This window comes from Aulonocara sp. 'chitande type north' Nkhata Bay, linkage group LG12 (genome assembly GCF_057382095.1).
Source record: "Aulonocara sp. 'chitande type north' Nkhata Bay isolate Kocher_YH1m ecotype deep benthic linkage group LG12, A_spYH_male_GT1.1, whole genome shotgun sequence".
Lineage (NCBI taxonomy): Eukaryota > Metazoa > Chordata > Actinopteri > Cichliformes > Cichlidae > Aulonocara > Aulonocara sp. 'chitande type north' Nkhata Bay.
In genome coordinates, this window is record NC_141355.1 from 29,440,349 (window position 1) to 29,454,749 (window position 14,401).

The following is a 14,401-nucleotide window of genomic DNA, read 5'->3' on the forward strand; positions in this document are numbered from 1 at the left end:
ATCCGGGAGGGGCTCAGAGTAGAGCAGCTGCTGCTCCACATCGAAAGGAGCCAGCTGAGGTGGTTCGGGCATCTGACAAGGATGCCCCCTGGGCGCCTCCTGGGTGAGGAGTTCCAGGCATGTCCCACCGGGAGGAGGCCCCGGGGCAGACCCAGGACACGCTGGAGAGATTATATCTCTCGGCTGGCCTGGGAACGCCTTGGTATTCCCCCGGATAAGCTGGAGGAGGTGGCTGGGGAGAGGGAGGTCTGGGCCTCTTTGCTTAGGCTGCTGCCCCTGCGACCCGACCCCGGACAAAGCGGATGACGATGGATGGATAAAATTGTATTCTCAGGTGTATAGCCCGTCCAAGAAGATTTGGTTAGTCAAATTCTAATAATTAATTAACCTCTAATTTGGCACCAAAAGAAGGCATGTGCAGCTGTGAATTTTAGATGTACAATTTATTCAGCTCTCTAAAAAACCTTGTTTTTCTACCAAACAAAGTCATATCTGGCACCAAAAACCACATGGCAGCCACCTAAAATGCTAAGCTTAAAAATCTGTAGCCTTGAAACCAATGGGTGGCATAATGGTGGCTCGGCTGTCTCTATTATATAGAGTCTGGGTTTCATATATAAACTTCAGAAAATGCCAGACAATAAGATCTGCTAATGTCATAACCTTCACGGCTGCAGTGCATGTGTGGAACATGCTGTGGATTTGATCTGAAATCTGTGACCCACACTGGGACACACTCATACTTTACTACAGCAAAGTGAGAAGTTAAACCACCAAAGATCAATAAAAACATTATTTTTAATAAACCAATAAAATAGTTTAATAAACAATTTAATTAGTTAGTCTTGAAACACCTGATCAAGTCTTAAACATCAACTGTAAAAGATTAAAGCGTAACAGGCAGCGCAGCTGAAACTCTAATATCACTTTTAATTGGGTGATTAACCTGCGGGTGTGTCAACAAAAAGAGGTGACTGAAGCGGAACATAAGTTTGGGGCGTGTGAGTGAGTGCGACTTTGTGGGTGTGGATACACATGACTGGGCCACTGCTTTCGCTCATGAAACAGTTTAAAGTGGATCACTCATTATCAGGAAATGTCCACAAAGTGGTCACAGGAAAAGGAGTTTCTGCATGTCTGTGTCCACTTATGCGCACGTGTTTGAGTGAAATATGCACTCGAGATATCTTTAATCCATAATATTTGTTTCTTAGCTCAAAGTCGTTTATACAGAGACAAACACAGAGTGCATGTTGATGTTAGTATTCATGTATAATGTTTAAACCAAAGAGCATGGGGGTCTGATTGTTGACGTAAGCCCTGCTATGAGTATGATCTCGGGCCACGGTGACTAAGAGGATGGCGGTTTATAGTCAGTGATGACATCACGATACTCACCAGCACCATTTCCTCCCTACTACAGAGAACAGATCACACTCCCAGCTAATCTATCAGTCTTTCACACTGACAATTTAAAAGGTTAGCGTAGTCATGATGGAGATGGCGGTGAAACCAAATACTTACAAATATCCCGTAACAGAATCAAAATGGACCCCTCCCTCATTCCACAGCAGTTTTCCAAAATGTTCAGATACTGCAGAGAGCACAAAAACAGACACTCGACACCTCAGTGACAAGAACCAGGGAGCAGAATGCAACGCAAGTTTACACAGGCAAGAATTCATTACTCTGTCCTTTTTATGAATGTTTTCTTCTTTATCGTTCTATAAAAACTACTTTCCGTCCATTAAGTACATTATCTTTATAAGAGATCAGACATATAAGCACCAATCTTTTTCAAAAGGCTCTCAGGCCCTTTTGCAAACGTACAAATCACAATTTTGGTAGTAAAAGCAGATTTCTTTCTTTCTTTTAAACAAATCATTTTACAGCACTTTGCTGCTGGTAACTTGTGTCAAGCCTGACAAAAAAGGATGGTGCAGTTTTGCGCTCCATCTGCTTAGTTTTCGACCATCTGGGATGCTTTGAAATTTTTATGACACTGCGGTTTGCAATGGTTGGCATTTTCCTCTTCTGCTGGCCTCGGGGTGAACACTCAGTTGTTTTCAAATTAAAAACTGCACCAGATTTATCCCACAGAATGAAGAGCAAACAGCTGAGTAACTGTTGGTCCAAATAAATCAGACTTAAAACAGAAAAAAAACCCCCAAAAACATACATGTACAGTAATTGTTACATTTGCCATTTTAAATTTGTGCTACTAGCATTATTTCTAAACTTGATACATACATGTGACTCAAAAGATTTCAAAAGACAAGCATATATTTCCTCATGTTAAGAATGAGAAAAAATATTACCAACCTAAGATAACCATTCACAGTTATTTAATTTTATTAAAATGTAGGTTTACGGGCTCAAATCCAGTGACCTAAACCACATCAAATCAAGTAATATGAAACAGAAAGTACAACCCATTTGAGTTCCAAGGTTTTATCTAAAGAAAATATGTAAATACAACCTGAGATGAACAACACATAACATATACTAAGTCTTCATTTATTTAACAAACACTAAACTGAAGAACCAGTGTGTGGAAAACTAAGTACACCCCATGACTGAAATCACTGTTTTCTGTATGACTTTATTGGTCTCTTAGATTGTTGTGGAGGAAATCTGCCCTGCTTTCCTTAAAGATTTTGCTTTAGTACATTGAGGTTTTCAAACATTTGCTCTCTGCTCTCTGAAAGTTGCACCACTTCAATCAGGTTGAGATCTGGACTTTGACTGGGCCATTTGCAAACCTTGATTCTTTTCTTTTATAGCCACTCTGTTTTAGATTTGCTGCTAGGCTTTGGATCATTTCTGTCAGAAAGTTGGCTTCCCATTTGATTGTTGAATTATCTGGTATACAGAGGGCTTCCTTGTAAACTTAGTGACTGCAAGTGCTCGGGTTCCACAGTAGCAAAACCAGCTAAAATGATCACCACTCTTGCTACATTCTCTTTACACATACAACTTCGACATTTCTACTAATAAATGACAGGATGTAATTCAGTAATGTGCAATAGTCTTGAGCCAACCCTCGTTCCTTGAAATTTTGCTTCCAAGGAATCAGACTTGTCCTCTTGGCTTTCGTAGTCTTTCACAGTTTCACTATGGACACTGGTAACTTTTTGATGCCTCATCAATCTAGCACTTGTACCTGACATCTTAACAGTGACCTACAATCCATTCAATGTCAGCCTGTGTTATGTCTACACATAGAAAACTTTGTCAATCAAAATGCATGCACTTATTACTAGCAGGTATTGCATAAACACGTATGTTGAAGCATAAATGTAGTCATACCAAATATTGACTTTCAGGCTTGTTAGAGTTGTAAAAACTATTTTTTTTTACCTTTTTTTACTGCATTTCAGTGTATGTCTGTACATAACACTGGTGGCTCAGGCTTTTGCACAGTACTGTGTGAGATGTGTTGTTGTTCATCTGAACTTTAAGACCCACTAAGGACCAGATGACTCAGATTATATCCTGACGTGTAAAACCTTAGGCCTGAAAGTGGCTGTACTTCCTTTTACACATGACTGTATATGCATATACACACGCAAACATAACCGGCTTTTACCTTTCTCAGATCTCCACCCTGACAGTACTCCATGGCCAGCAACGGCAGATCATTGGTGGCCACCAGTTTCTGCATTCCTTGAGGAACTTCTCGGGCAGCAACCACATTGACATGATCCAACCTAAGTGAGAAAAACTAATTAGAAGAACTGTACAATGTATTATAGCAATATAATTCATTATCATTTTAACCACAAGAAATCATCTTTTGCTAAAATGTTCCTGAAACCGATCTGATGACAAAAGAAAATGACAAATCAGAGAAGGGCAACTGATCTTCCCAAGGGGGTTTCATGAGAAATTGGGAGTGCTGTGGAGGGTGGCACCAATAAGGTAAACTCAATTCTGCTCATTATTAATGCTATCTCTTTAGAAACTGTCACTGGTAAAAGGGGATATTAGAATTAAGCTATAATAAAATGCTAAACTTTTAATCACTATTTAATCAACAATCTCAAAAACACTTGTGAAAAAAGTTTCAGCAAACATTGAAAGATTTAACTCTGTACTAAGTGCTATTTCCATTTTGCTTCCAGTTGAATTAATGGATTTGCAGTTTTTCATTTCTTTTTCCATGTTTGGTGACATAAATCTAGTGGTTTGGTTTTGGTTAAGTGCGTTAAAGTCGGGTTCAGTGTCTGAGTAAATGGCTTCAATTCTGCATTTGAGAGCTCCGGAACATCCTTCCCTTTCCTCATACGAAACTCTCATTTCTGCTTTCAGTTTTTCCCCCTGCACAACGCAAAAACACCTGGGTACATATTAGTCTTTATCTTGCATCCACTTCCAAAGCCTAACATTTTTCCCCATCAGACTTGGACAGCCATTGGCAGCCATTTCAGCCCAGCCTATTCAAGCATGCAGTTAACTTCATGAATAAACTCCCTGTCTTGCATCACTGCACCAATAATATCCAGTAAGAACCAAGCAAATACACAGAGATTAATCTTGAATTACGCTCCAATGTTTCAACTGACTGCACTGATTAATTTCCAGGTTCTTGGCAGCTATTTCTAAGGAAGTTACGCATTGTGATATCTAAAAAAAATACAATTTGTTGTTTCTGCATTTTTTTTGCCTGGGAACTGCTCTTTTACCATATCCTGTCTTACATAGAAAACATTCACCTCCACCTTTTTCCACATTAGACACAAAAATCTTCTCCACAGGCTGGGATTATGATTGCTTTTGATTGTAGACACAGTTCTGTGAGGACAACAAGTGCGCTTGGATCCTTGTAAACTGTAGTTCAGCATCTGTGTGGACAAGTCTCACAAACTTCTGCATGAAGTGCTGTGTTTAACCTATGATGACAAAATGTACCTCACTCAGACCCAGTTGGACCTTGGAAGTAGAACACACCACAACTCTTATATCACTTAATATATAACACAAAACATGATGCAATTGCTGATACATGAGTACTCTAAATTTCATATATGCAAACAATGCTTTTGTAATTTCATATAACTGACTGAGATAGATACTGTACTATTTACTCTTTGATTCTTTTCTATGTTTTTTGTATGAATTGCAGTGAAGACGCCTGGCATCAGAGTTACTCTTCGCTACCATATGTTGTGCTGTTCTTCATTTAAACTTTATTAGAAAAATGTTTAAAACTTGGCTTGCATTAAAAATAACAAAACTGTTTATATCACACAATCTCTGGATCATTAAAAGTCTTACTTTTTGATCTGATTCAATTTCCTCCTTTGCCATTTCTGAAGCTTTGTGGTTTCATAATGTGTCACTGAAACAATGTGTTTCAGATTGCCTCTGACTCAAGTATTCATTACATATAAAAAGCAAAGGAGAGTGTAAAGATAACAGACTCCAACTGATATCAGACTGACCAAGAAAATGATGTACTGCATGTAATCCGTGTTGTAGGAACTCGAATAGCAGAAGACTGATAGCAATCACTGAAATAATAAATGACTGTTATTATGAGTCCTCACACGTATGCAAGTGTTCAGTTAAAGCAATAAATAATCAAACAAAACGAAATACATTCAGCTGTATAGTTATATTTCTTTAATATAGGATGTTTTCTGCTTCTGGGAATACAAGGATTCATATGAAGTCCTTCAAGCTTCAATCCTTGGATCATTTCTGCTTTTAATTTATGTTACCATTAGGCCATCTATTTAACATCTTCAAAGGCATCTCCTATCATTGCTATGCTGATGACACACAGCTATACTTTTCTGTCAAGGCTAACAATCTCAGCAGCCTCTCCTACCTCAGCTTTACTGTCACTAAAGACTGAGTGTCTTCAGCTGTGACAAAGCCGAGGTTCTTGTGTTCAGCTTCTCTTATGTGGTCAGTCATTATACTAGCCTCCTCACCAGCAATATCGAATAAGCATCTAAGAATCTTGGTATTATTTTTAACCAGCATCTCCAAGCTCATCCAGTCTTGTTTCTTTAAACTAAGAAACATCACAAAAAAGTACATGCTTTAATGTTCTCCCAACTCATTTACTGTCACTGACTCTTCACTTTTGTTAGGCTGCTAACAAAAACAAGCCAGTGGTCACATCACCTCTACTCTTACTTGTCTTCAATGGCTTCCAGCTGAAATTAGAAATAATTTTAAAATTGTATTAATAACATAAATCCACATGGCCAAGCTCCTGCACAGATAGCAGACATCATGAGAATTTATTCCAGCAGACAACCTCTTCATTCTTCTAAGCTAGAGGGGTCCACACTTTTGAAGTTGTCGTACCAAAACTTTGTAACAGCCTGCGTCAGCCTGAATCAGCAGTTTGTTTTAAACAGCTGCTGAAGACTCATTTTATAGCTTAGCTTTTCTGTAATCTTTAATCCCTTACTTCTGGCTGTAGAGTGTGTATGACTGAATGTAAGAACGTACGTTTGACTGTGTGTCTGTCAGCTGGGGCAAGTGAACTTATGTTTAATGTATAGTTTTATCCAAACTGTAAGGCACAGTTTTTGGGGGTTATTTTTAAAGCTATACAAATAAAGCTATTATTATTATTATTATTATAACATATGAACTGGAAACTGTTGAATTTGAGAAAACGTTTAGAAAAAAAAATACACAATGAGAGAAAGAGTGGGATGAAGCCTGCATGAGATTTTGGAAATGTTTTTTTTCCTTGGTTTTAAAAAGACATTCTGCATTTGCAAAAGCAACAGAATACCAGATGTATAAACACATTATAACTCAAAAACAAAGTGATGTGTCTTTCAGTAGATGTTCGTGTGCAAATCTGTGTTAAGTAGCTGTAATAATATAATGGTAGGTTGCCATGTCCCCTACCCAGTGTTTTTTTCCCCAAGTTGAGCGTGGGAGCACGGAAGGGTTGCGGTTGTGACCGAGTCTGTCTGAAAACAACACGCTTGTTAAAGTAAGACAAGGGGGGGAGGTTTTATGCGTGTGTTTGCACTACCAAATGACAAAAAGCACATGCACTTCACATCTCAAAACATAATCAAACCCTGCATAAACTGGCATCCAGGGACCTGACACCAAAACCGAAGCCATTAACAGAATGGCTTCTGGTGTGGAAAGAGAATGACTGCCAAAGCAGAGCAAAATGAGGAGGTGGCACCTAGGACGTCAGAAATAACCAAAGTCACCAAAATAACTCACTTTCATGCTGTTCTAATTATCTAATGTGTGATTTTTACTATTTCAGGGCACAAAATTGGTTTTTATATTTTGAGAAACTTGTTAAACAGATGGGTACATAAAAGTCAAATGTCAAACTCATAAGCACCCAGTTTGTCATGGAATGTACCAAAGTGAGTCACGGCAACATGTCAGACTGAACCAGGCTAACATGCCAAAAACGGCCTTAAACCAACGCAGCAAACTGTTTCAGTTTGCACGGGAAAATCACCAATTTCTTAAAAACTGATGTGTCACAAACTGAGATGCATCACTGTGGAAAAAGAGACTTTTTCTTGAAGCTTCCTTGACAGTTTGCTGCTCATTTTGCACACAAGTGCAAGTCAGACTGGGACTTCCAAAAGCAATGGTGGGGAAAAAAAACTGTAGTTGCAAGGGAACAGGTGACTGACCACATTTTAAATGAGTTATAGTTTCTGTATAGGACTTGGATGGAGTTATAATACTGATAATCACTCAACATAATCTCAAATGCAGCTTCTGACCTTTTCATGATCTGGATCTCCAGACACCATCTCTCCTTGTTTCTGTCACTCAGCTCTTGCCGACATTGCTTTATAGCAATCTGCTCCTCTGTGTCCTGAAAACAGACAGACACAAAGTCAGACTTCCATCATTTCAGAGGACATTACACTGAAAAGCTGTTTTCACACATGAACTTTAGCCTTTTATTTGTCTACACAATATCCAATAGAGGTTCTCAATTCATTTGAGATGTTAAACAATCTCTGCAGTGCCTCAACATTCGCTAACCTGGCAGTAACCTTGCCAAAAGACAGTATTTCCCATAATAGCAATGAGGCTGACTCAGATAGTTTCCTGCTTTGTGCTGCAAGTCAGAGACAGCAACTGCAGACAATGTCTCAACCTGATTCTCCTGAAATGTTCAGAGTTCATATGTCGGGCACAAAAAGCTTAAGGAAAAGAAAAAAAAGAAAGGGCGGTTAGGACAGAAAAGAAGGAAAGAGAAAAGAGTAACAAAAGCAAAATAAATTATAAATACATCAGGATAATACATTAAACCTACAAAGTCTGAACCATTAAACCTGAAACTAAAGTCCAACTAGAGTGTTTATTGAACCTAACAAATTTAAAAAATACATTTAATATCAAGTTGGATACATGAGTTTTAATTCATATAATTTATATCCACTTGTATTATTTACTCCATCCAGCTTTTCTTGCAATTGATATAATAATATGATGCTGTTGGGATTAGATTTAAAAAATAAAAATCACAATAATGACGTAGGAGCCTCAAAAACTCATGTATCAAATATAATACACATGGCATTACAGAGTTAAAGTGGACATACAAATAAAAGACAGAAAAAAGCTTCATCTGAAGTGTGAATCATGCAAAGCTGCTCTAGTGGAAATGAACGTAACGATCCTTTGTGCGATCTTCAATGTTAATTATATATTTTACCATGACTACTTTGTATTCAAGAAACAGAGTGGTCAGACATTCCTACTTTATGATAAACAGAAAAAAAATGAGGGGAAATGGGGTAAAAGAATCACAAATTGGTCATAGGTATGGATGCCCACCGTCAGCTGGGCCTAGCCTGCCTGTGAGCCTGGTTGGATAACCAGTTAAACAATAGATGGATGGACTGGACTAAAACAATGGAAAAATACACAACTATCATTACAACTTTGCAAACCACAGAGCAGACACTATATTAAATCACTTCCCTAAAAATGATGAGAAACAACTTCTTCCTACCTGTTTCACATGAAGGCGTTTCACTTCCCATATGAGCTATTATTAGCCAACAGTATTGTCGCCAATGCAGGAAGACATAACCTTTCCTGCAGAAGAAGTTGAATCATCACAACGGCAGTGCCACGAGAGTCCTCAATCATTCTCCCTCCTAAAGGTCAATTTGCAGTGGCACCGATGATTAGCACTGTGATTACAATGCTAAACTTCTTTTTTTGAATGCTTCACTGATTATTGTAAACAGCAATGGAAGTAAATCATACAAATACGTTTATGGAAGACACACGCACTGGCCCCTCTGTTAGATACTCCTGTTCAGCACCTTATTTATGCAAATATCCAGTAAGCCAATTACATGGCAGCACCCTAATGTATTTAGGCATGTAGACGTGGTCAAGGTAAACTTCTGAAGTTCAAATGGAGCATCAGAATGAGAAAGAAAGGCGATTTAAGTGACTTTGTCGTGACTTATTTGTCATGGGAAAGTCTGAGTATTTCAGGAAGTGCTGATCTACTTGAATTTTCCCACTTTCCAGAGAACAAGAACAAATATCCAGTGAGCAGCAGTTTTCTGGTCAAAATTCTTAGTTAATGTGATGTTGAGGAGACAGAACAGGGCTCTAGACTAACTTTTTGCCACGGTTTAACTGGTGTTTCAACCGCATTGCTTAACACAGCAGTTTTACATATGCACTTTTTTGGAGGGGGGGGGGGGATTGCTGTCCATACAGACAATACTGATTTGTAAATGTTTAACTAACAATCTTGTGCTTAAAGTGCTTTGGCACTCTTTGGCAATATTGTAGACAATGTTAAACCTGCACTTTCAAACGTACACATGGACTACACGAATATCTGGACCACGACCAATCAGAGAGGGCCCGCCCCTGACTATTTTTGATTGGTTTAGACCACAATAGAGGCATAATGTGTGTCTGCTGTTGACCACACGGAGACTTTCAGAGTTGCGGAGTATTTCTTTTTCTTTTGTTAGTCGAACAGTTGGTCGCACCGGTGCGACCTAAGATTTTTTTTTAGTCGCACCATTGAAAAATTTGGCCGCATTTGCGACCATATTGGTTACACTCTAGAGCCCTACAGAAATAACTAGTCATCATAGACAAGATATGCAGAAGAGCATCTCTAAAAGCAGCACATCACAGCCTCCACATCACCTTTCAGATGAGACGGAATGGAACGTGGATCGTGGATGTGCAGCCAAAAAAATCTGCAGGAACTGCATGATGCCATCATGTCAACACAGACTAAAAAGAGGAATGTTTCCGGCACCTTGTTGAATCTATGCCGCGAAGAGATAAAACATTTCTGAAGGCAAAATTGGGTCCAAGCCAGAGCTAGCAAGGTGCAACTGATAAAGAGGCCAATGAGTGTATATTATTAAATACACATTTTGCAAAATACAGGTGCAGCTTCAGGAAAACAATTATAAAAGCCTGAATTACAGCCACCAACAGAGAATTGGACAGCTCTTTATTTAATGAATGAGAAGTGCTGAAATCTTTCATAATGAAACCACAACAGAAATGATTTTAACTCTCCTTTGTGGATTGTAGTCACATGAAAAACTGAAGGGGAAATGGGGTAAAAGAATCACAAATTGGCCATAGGTATGGATGCCCACTGTCAGCTGGTGCTAGCCTGCCTGTGAGCCTGGTTGGATAACCAGTTAAACAATAGATGGATGGACTGGACTAAAACAATGGAAAAATACACAACTATCATTACACCTTTGCAAACCACAGAGCAGACACTATATTAAATCACTTCCTGGCTCAAAGCCAGCTTTAAAAATGCAACGATATTAAATGTGAGTCATACAACAGCACAGCTAAAGTACAATTTTAAAGATAGGAAAAGGAAGAGCCACTAATCGGGTGTTGTCAGGTTCCCAGAGTGCCCTCTTGTTCAGTGATGTAACTTTCAAATGGTTTCATCCCGTGACTTAGAGTGACATCATTACAATAGACACTATTTCACATGGGCTGAGTGCACAAAGAAGAGCTTCCTGGAGTGAACAAAACCCATGAAGGTGAAATCCCAAATGCGCTTTTGTTCAGTTCAAAGACCTTCATTCTTTTCATCAGACCCATATTTTATAAATAACACTTTCTGAGCTTCCATTAGTCATAATCTTTCTCCAGGTTGTCCTTAGCACATGTCAGTCTGGCTTGAAGATGACAAATTGAGTTTGTCGCGGTCTACAGCCTCACAGTCAATTCCTGTGCAGTGTTCTACTGATTATCTTCTTCCAGACGATAATTCCTGAGCTGGCGAAGTCATTCAGGAGTGTCTTCACAGTTGTTCTGGGGTCTTTGGAGACATCTCTCACTCAGTTTCTTTCCAGAATTGTTGAAACCTTATACTTCCAACCTCTGTCAGGCTTGTTCTGAACTGTTTGGTCTCGTTAAATTTTGGGAAAATACTTCTAACTCCAGTTATTTAAACTTGGGAACGCTGTGATAGCTTTGTGTATCTATCTCCTGCTTTGTGAGCATCACCAATTCTTATGATGATGACTGATTACATTTGTTTTTGGCAGGATGCTTTCCAAAGTGACAGCTTAAACCCGTGCTGACGTTTTGATATTGTGTGTAAATTGAACATTACAAAGTTAAAGCACCACAGTGCACAACGCTGGTTTGTGCTATGGCTTGCTAAAACATTTTTCAGGGTGGTAATCATGACCATAATAAATTAGTTTTTTTATGAAATAATAGTTCTTGTGTTCAAATAGAAATAAATTATGATTTCTAAAGAAAACTAGCAAGTTTAGAAAATCCCTTACTCTTTTAAAAAGTAAAAAGCTTTGAATTTCATAGGGGACCTAATATTTTTATCCTCAAGAGTTCTGTAGTATCAAAATAATCCAGTGAGAGTTGTTTATACATTCTTTCACGCAATTCCACGAGTGTGATCTTAGTGAAATACAAACAGACATTAGCTAAAAGATGAGTTTAATTTGTACCCTACAGCTAATCCACCTCCACGGTCATTATACTGTTTACATGAGCTTTCGCTGTAGGAGGAACAAGGAAGCTTTGCCTCAGCAGGTTGAGGAAGTTTTCCTCATCTTAAATCTTTACTAAACACAAAGAGGGAAACACACAAGTGAACTTTCATTTCTGATTCCATTTTAAAATGACTATTTCCCTCTAAACAAAACCTTACCTCTGCTGATCAAATTTTAAAGTTAAGAGCCGATGGCTTCCCAGAAACTTCAGCAGGACATGTATAATTATCTTGTCAGTGTAATAGTTTGTTATTCAAACATCCTCTTTCCTGTCTATTATGTCCTAAAGATATAAGATTCTCAAAGATGTAACAGTATGCTAGAAGTATGTGGAGTGAATACCTTGTTTTGCCATCTTGTGACATTTCCAAAGCCCCCGGTGCCGAGCCGCTCCTTCAGCTCCCAGGGCCCACAGCTCTGCGGCTGCTGCAGGGGGACTCGATTCATGACCTCCTCACCTACACCTAAAACAACAAAATAGTGGATCCGTCATGACCCATTACTAAGGCTAAAATGTTACGTTTGGCCTGAAAAATGTCATGGGAGTATGCATTTGTCTGAGCACGCAACCAGTACTCAAGCAAATAATTAACTGCTTCGTCTCGAACAAATGCCTAAAAAAAGCCTTGTTTGAAGCTTCTCAGCTCTGAGACCTACAGTGTTTTCTGGTTTGTACAGGAACCTTTTATATTTATACCTTTATACCTTTTAAAACTGATAATAGGTGCATTGTTTAAGTGAAACATGCAAACACATACAGTGGGGCAAAAAAGTATTTAGTCAGCCACCGATTGTGCAAGTTCCCCCACCTAAAATGATGACAGAGGTCAGTAATTTGCACCAGAGGTACACTTCAACTGTGAGAGACAGAATGTGAAAAAAAAATCCATGAATCCACATGGTAGGATTTGTAAAGAATTTATTCGTAAATCAGGGTGGAAAATAAGTATTTGGTCAATAACAAAAATACAACTCAATACTTTGTAACATAACCTTTGTTGGCAATAACAGAGGTCAAACGTTTACTATAGGTCTTTACCAGGTTTGCACACACAGTAGCTGGTATTTTGGCCCATTCCTCCATGCAGATCTTCTCGAGAGCAGTGATGTTTTGGGGCTGTCGCTGAGCAACACGGACTTTCAACTCCCGCCACAGATTTTCTATGGGGTTGAGGTCTGGAGACTGGCTAGGCCACTCCAGGACTTTCAAATGCTTCTTACGGAGCCACTCCTTTGTTGCCCGGGCGGTGTGTTTTGGATCATTGTCATGTTGGAAGACCCAGCCTCGTTTCATCTTCAAAGTTCTCACTGATGGAAGGAGGTTTTGGCTCAAAATCTCACGATACGTGGCCCCATTCATTCTGTCCTTAACACGGATCAGTCGTCCTGTCCCCTTGGCAGAAAAACAGCCCCATAGCATGATGTTTCCACCCCCATGCTTCACAGTAGGTATGGTGTTCTTGGGATGCAACTCAGTATTCTTCTTCCTCCAAACACGACGAGTTGAGTTTATACCAAAAAGTTCTACTTTGGTTTCATCTGCCCACATGACATTCTCCCAATCCTCTGCTGTATCATCCATGTGCTCTCTGGCAAACTTCAGACGGGCCTGGACATGCACTGGCTTCAGCAGCGGAACACGTCTGGCACTGCGGGATTTGATTCCCTGCCGTTGTAGTGTGTTACTGATGGTGACCTTTGTTACTTTGGTCCCAGCTCTCTGCAGGTCATTCACCAGGTCCCCCCGTGTGGTTCTGGGATCTTTGCTCACCGTTCTCATGATCATTTTGACCCCACGGGATGAGATCTTGCGTGGAGCCCCAGATCGAGGGAGATTATCAGTGGTCTTGTATGTCTTCCATTTTCTGATGATTGCTCCCACAGTTGATTTTTTCACACCAAGCTGCTTGCCTATTGTAGATTCACTATTCACTCTTTGAGGCTGTGGACAGGTGTCTTTTATACAGATTATGAGTTCAAACAGGTGCCATTCATACAGGTAACGAGTGGGGGACAGAAAAGTTTCTTACAGAAGACGTTACAGGTCTGTGAGAGCCAGAGATTTTCCTTGTTTGAGGTGACCAAATACTTATTTTCCACCCTGATTTACGAATAAATTCTTTACAAATCCTACCATGTGAATTCATGGATTTTTTTTTCACATTTTTCTCACAGTTGAAGTGTACCTCTGGTGCAAATTACTGACCTCTGTCATCATTTTAGGTGGGGGAACTTGCACAATCGGTGGCTGACTAAATACTTTTTTGCCCCACTGTATAGAGATACAAAATAACATAACAGTTTGTACGATTCTGACAAGCTTGAAAGTATCTCGACCGATGGCTTCCTATCTTGTGTTTTTCTACCCAGATCTGCCTTTCCAGCATTAGCAG

At 39.4% G+C, this 14,401-nt stretch overlaps 1 protein-coding gene across 1 annotated transcript in view; it reads right to left on the reverse strand.

The window, feature by feature from the left end:
- The window catches only part of ikbkb (inhibitor of nuclear factor kappa B kinase subunit beta), a 39,066-nt gene that overhangs the window by 22,911 nt on the left and 1,754 nt on the right, over positions 1 to 14,401 (reverse strand). The window contains exons 2-5 of the mRNA XM_086314953.1: positions 12,351 to 12,472; positions 7,737 to 7,831; positions 3,590 to 3,710; positions 1,525 to 1,594 (exon numbers count right to left, since the gene is read on the reverse strand). Of these exons, the coding sequence (XP_086171079.1) occupies positions 1,525 to 1,594; positions 3,590 to 3,710; positions 7,737 to 7,831; positions 12,351 to 12,455 (391 nt within the window). The 5' untranslated portion in view covers positions 12,456 to 12,472. The remainder of the gene's footprint in view (positions 1 to 1,524; positions 1,595 to 3,589; positions 3,711 to 7,736; positions 7,832 to 12,350; positions 12,473 to 14,401) is intronic.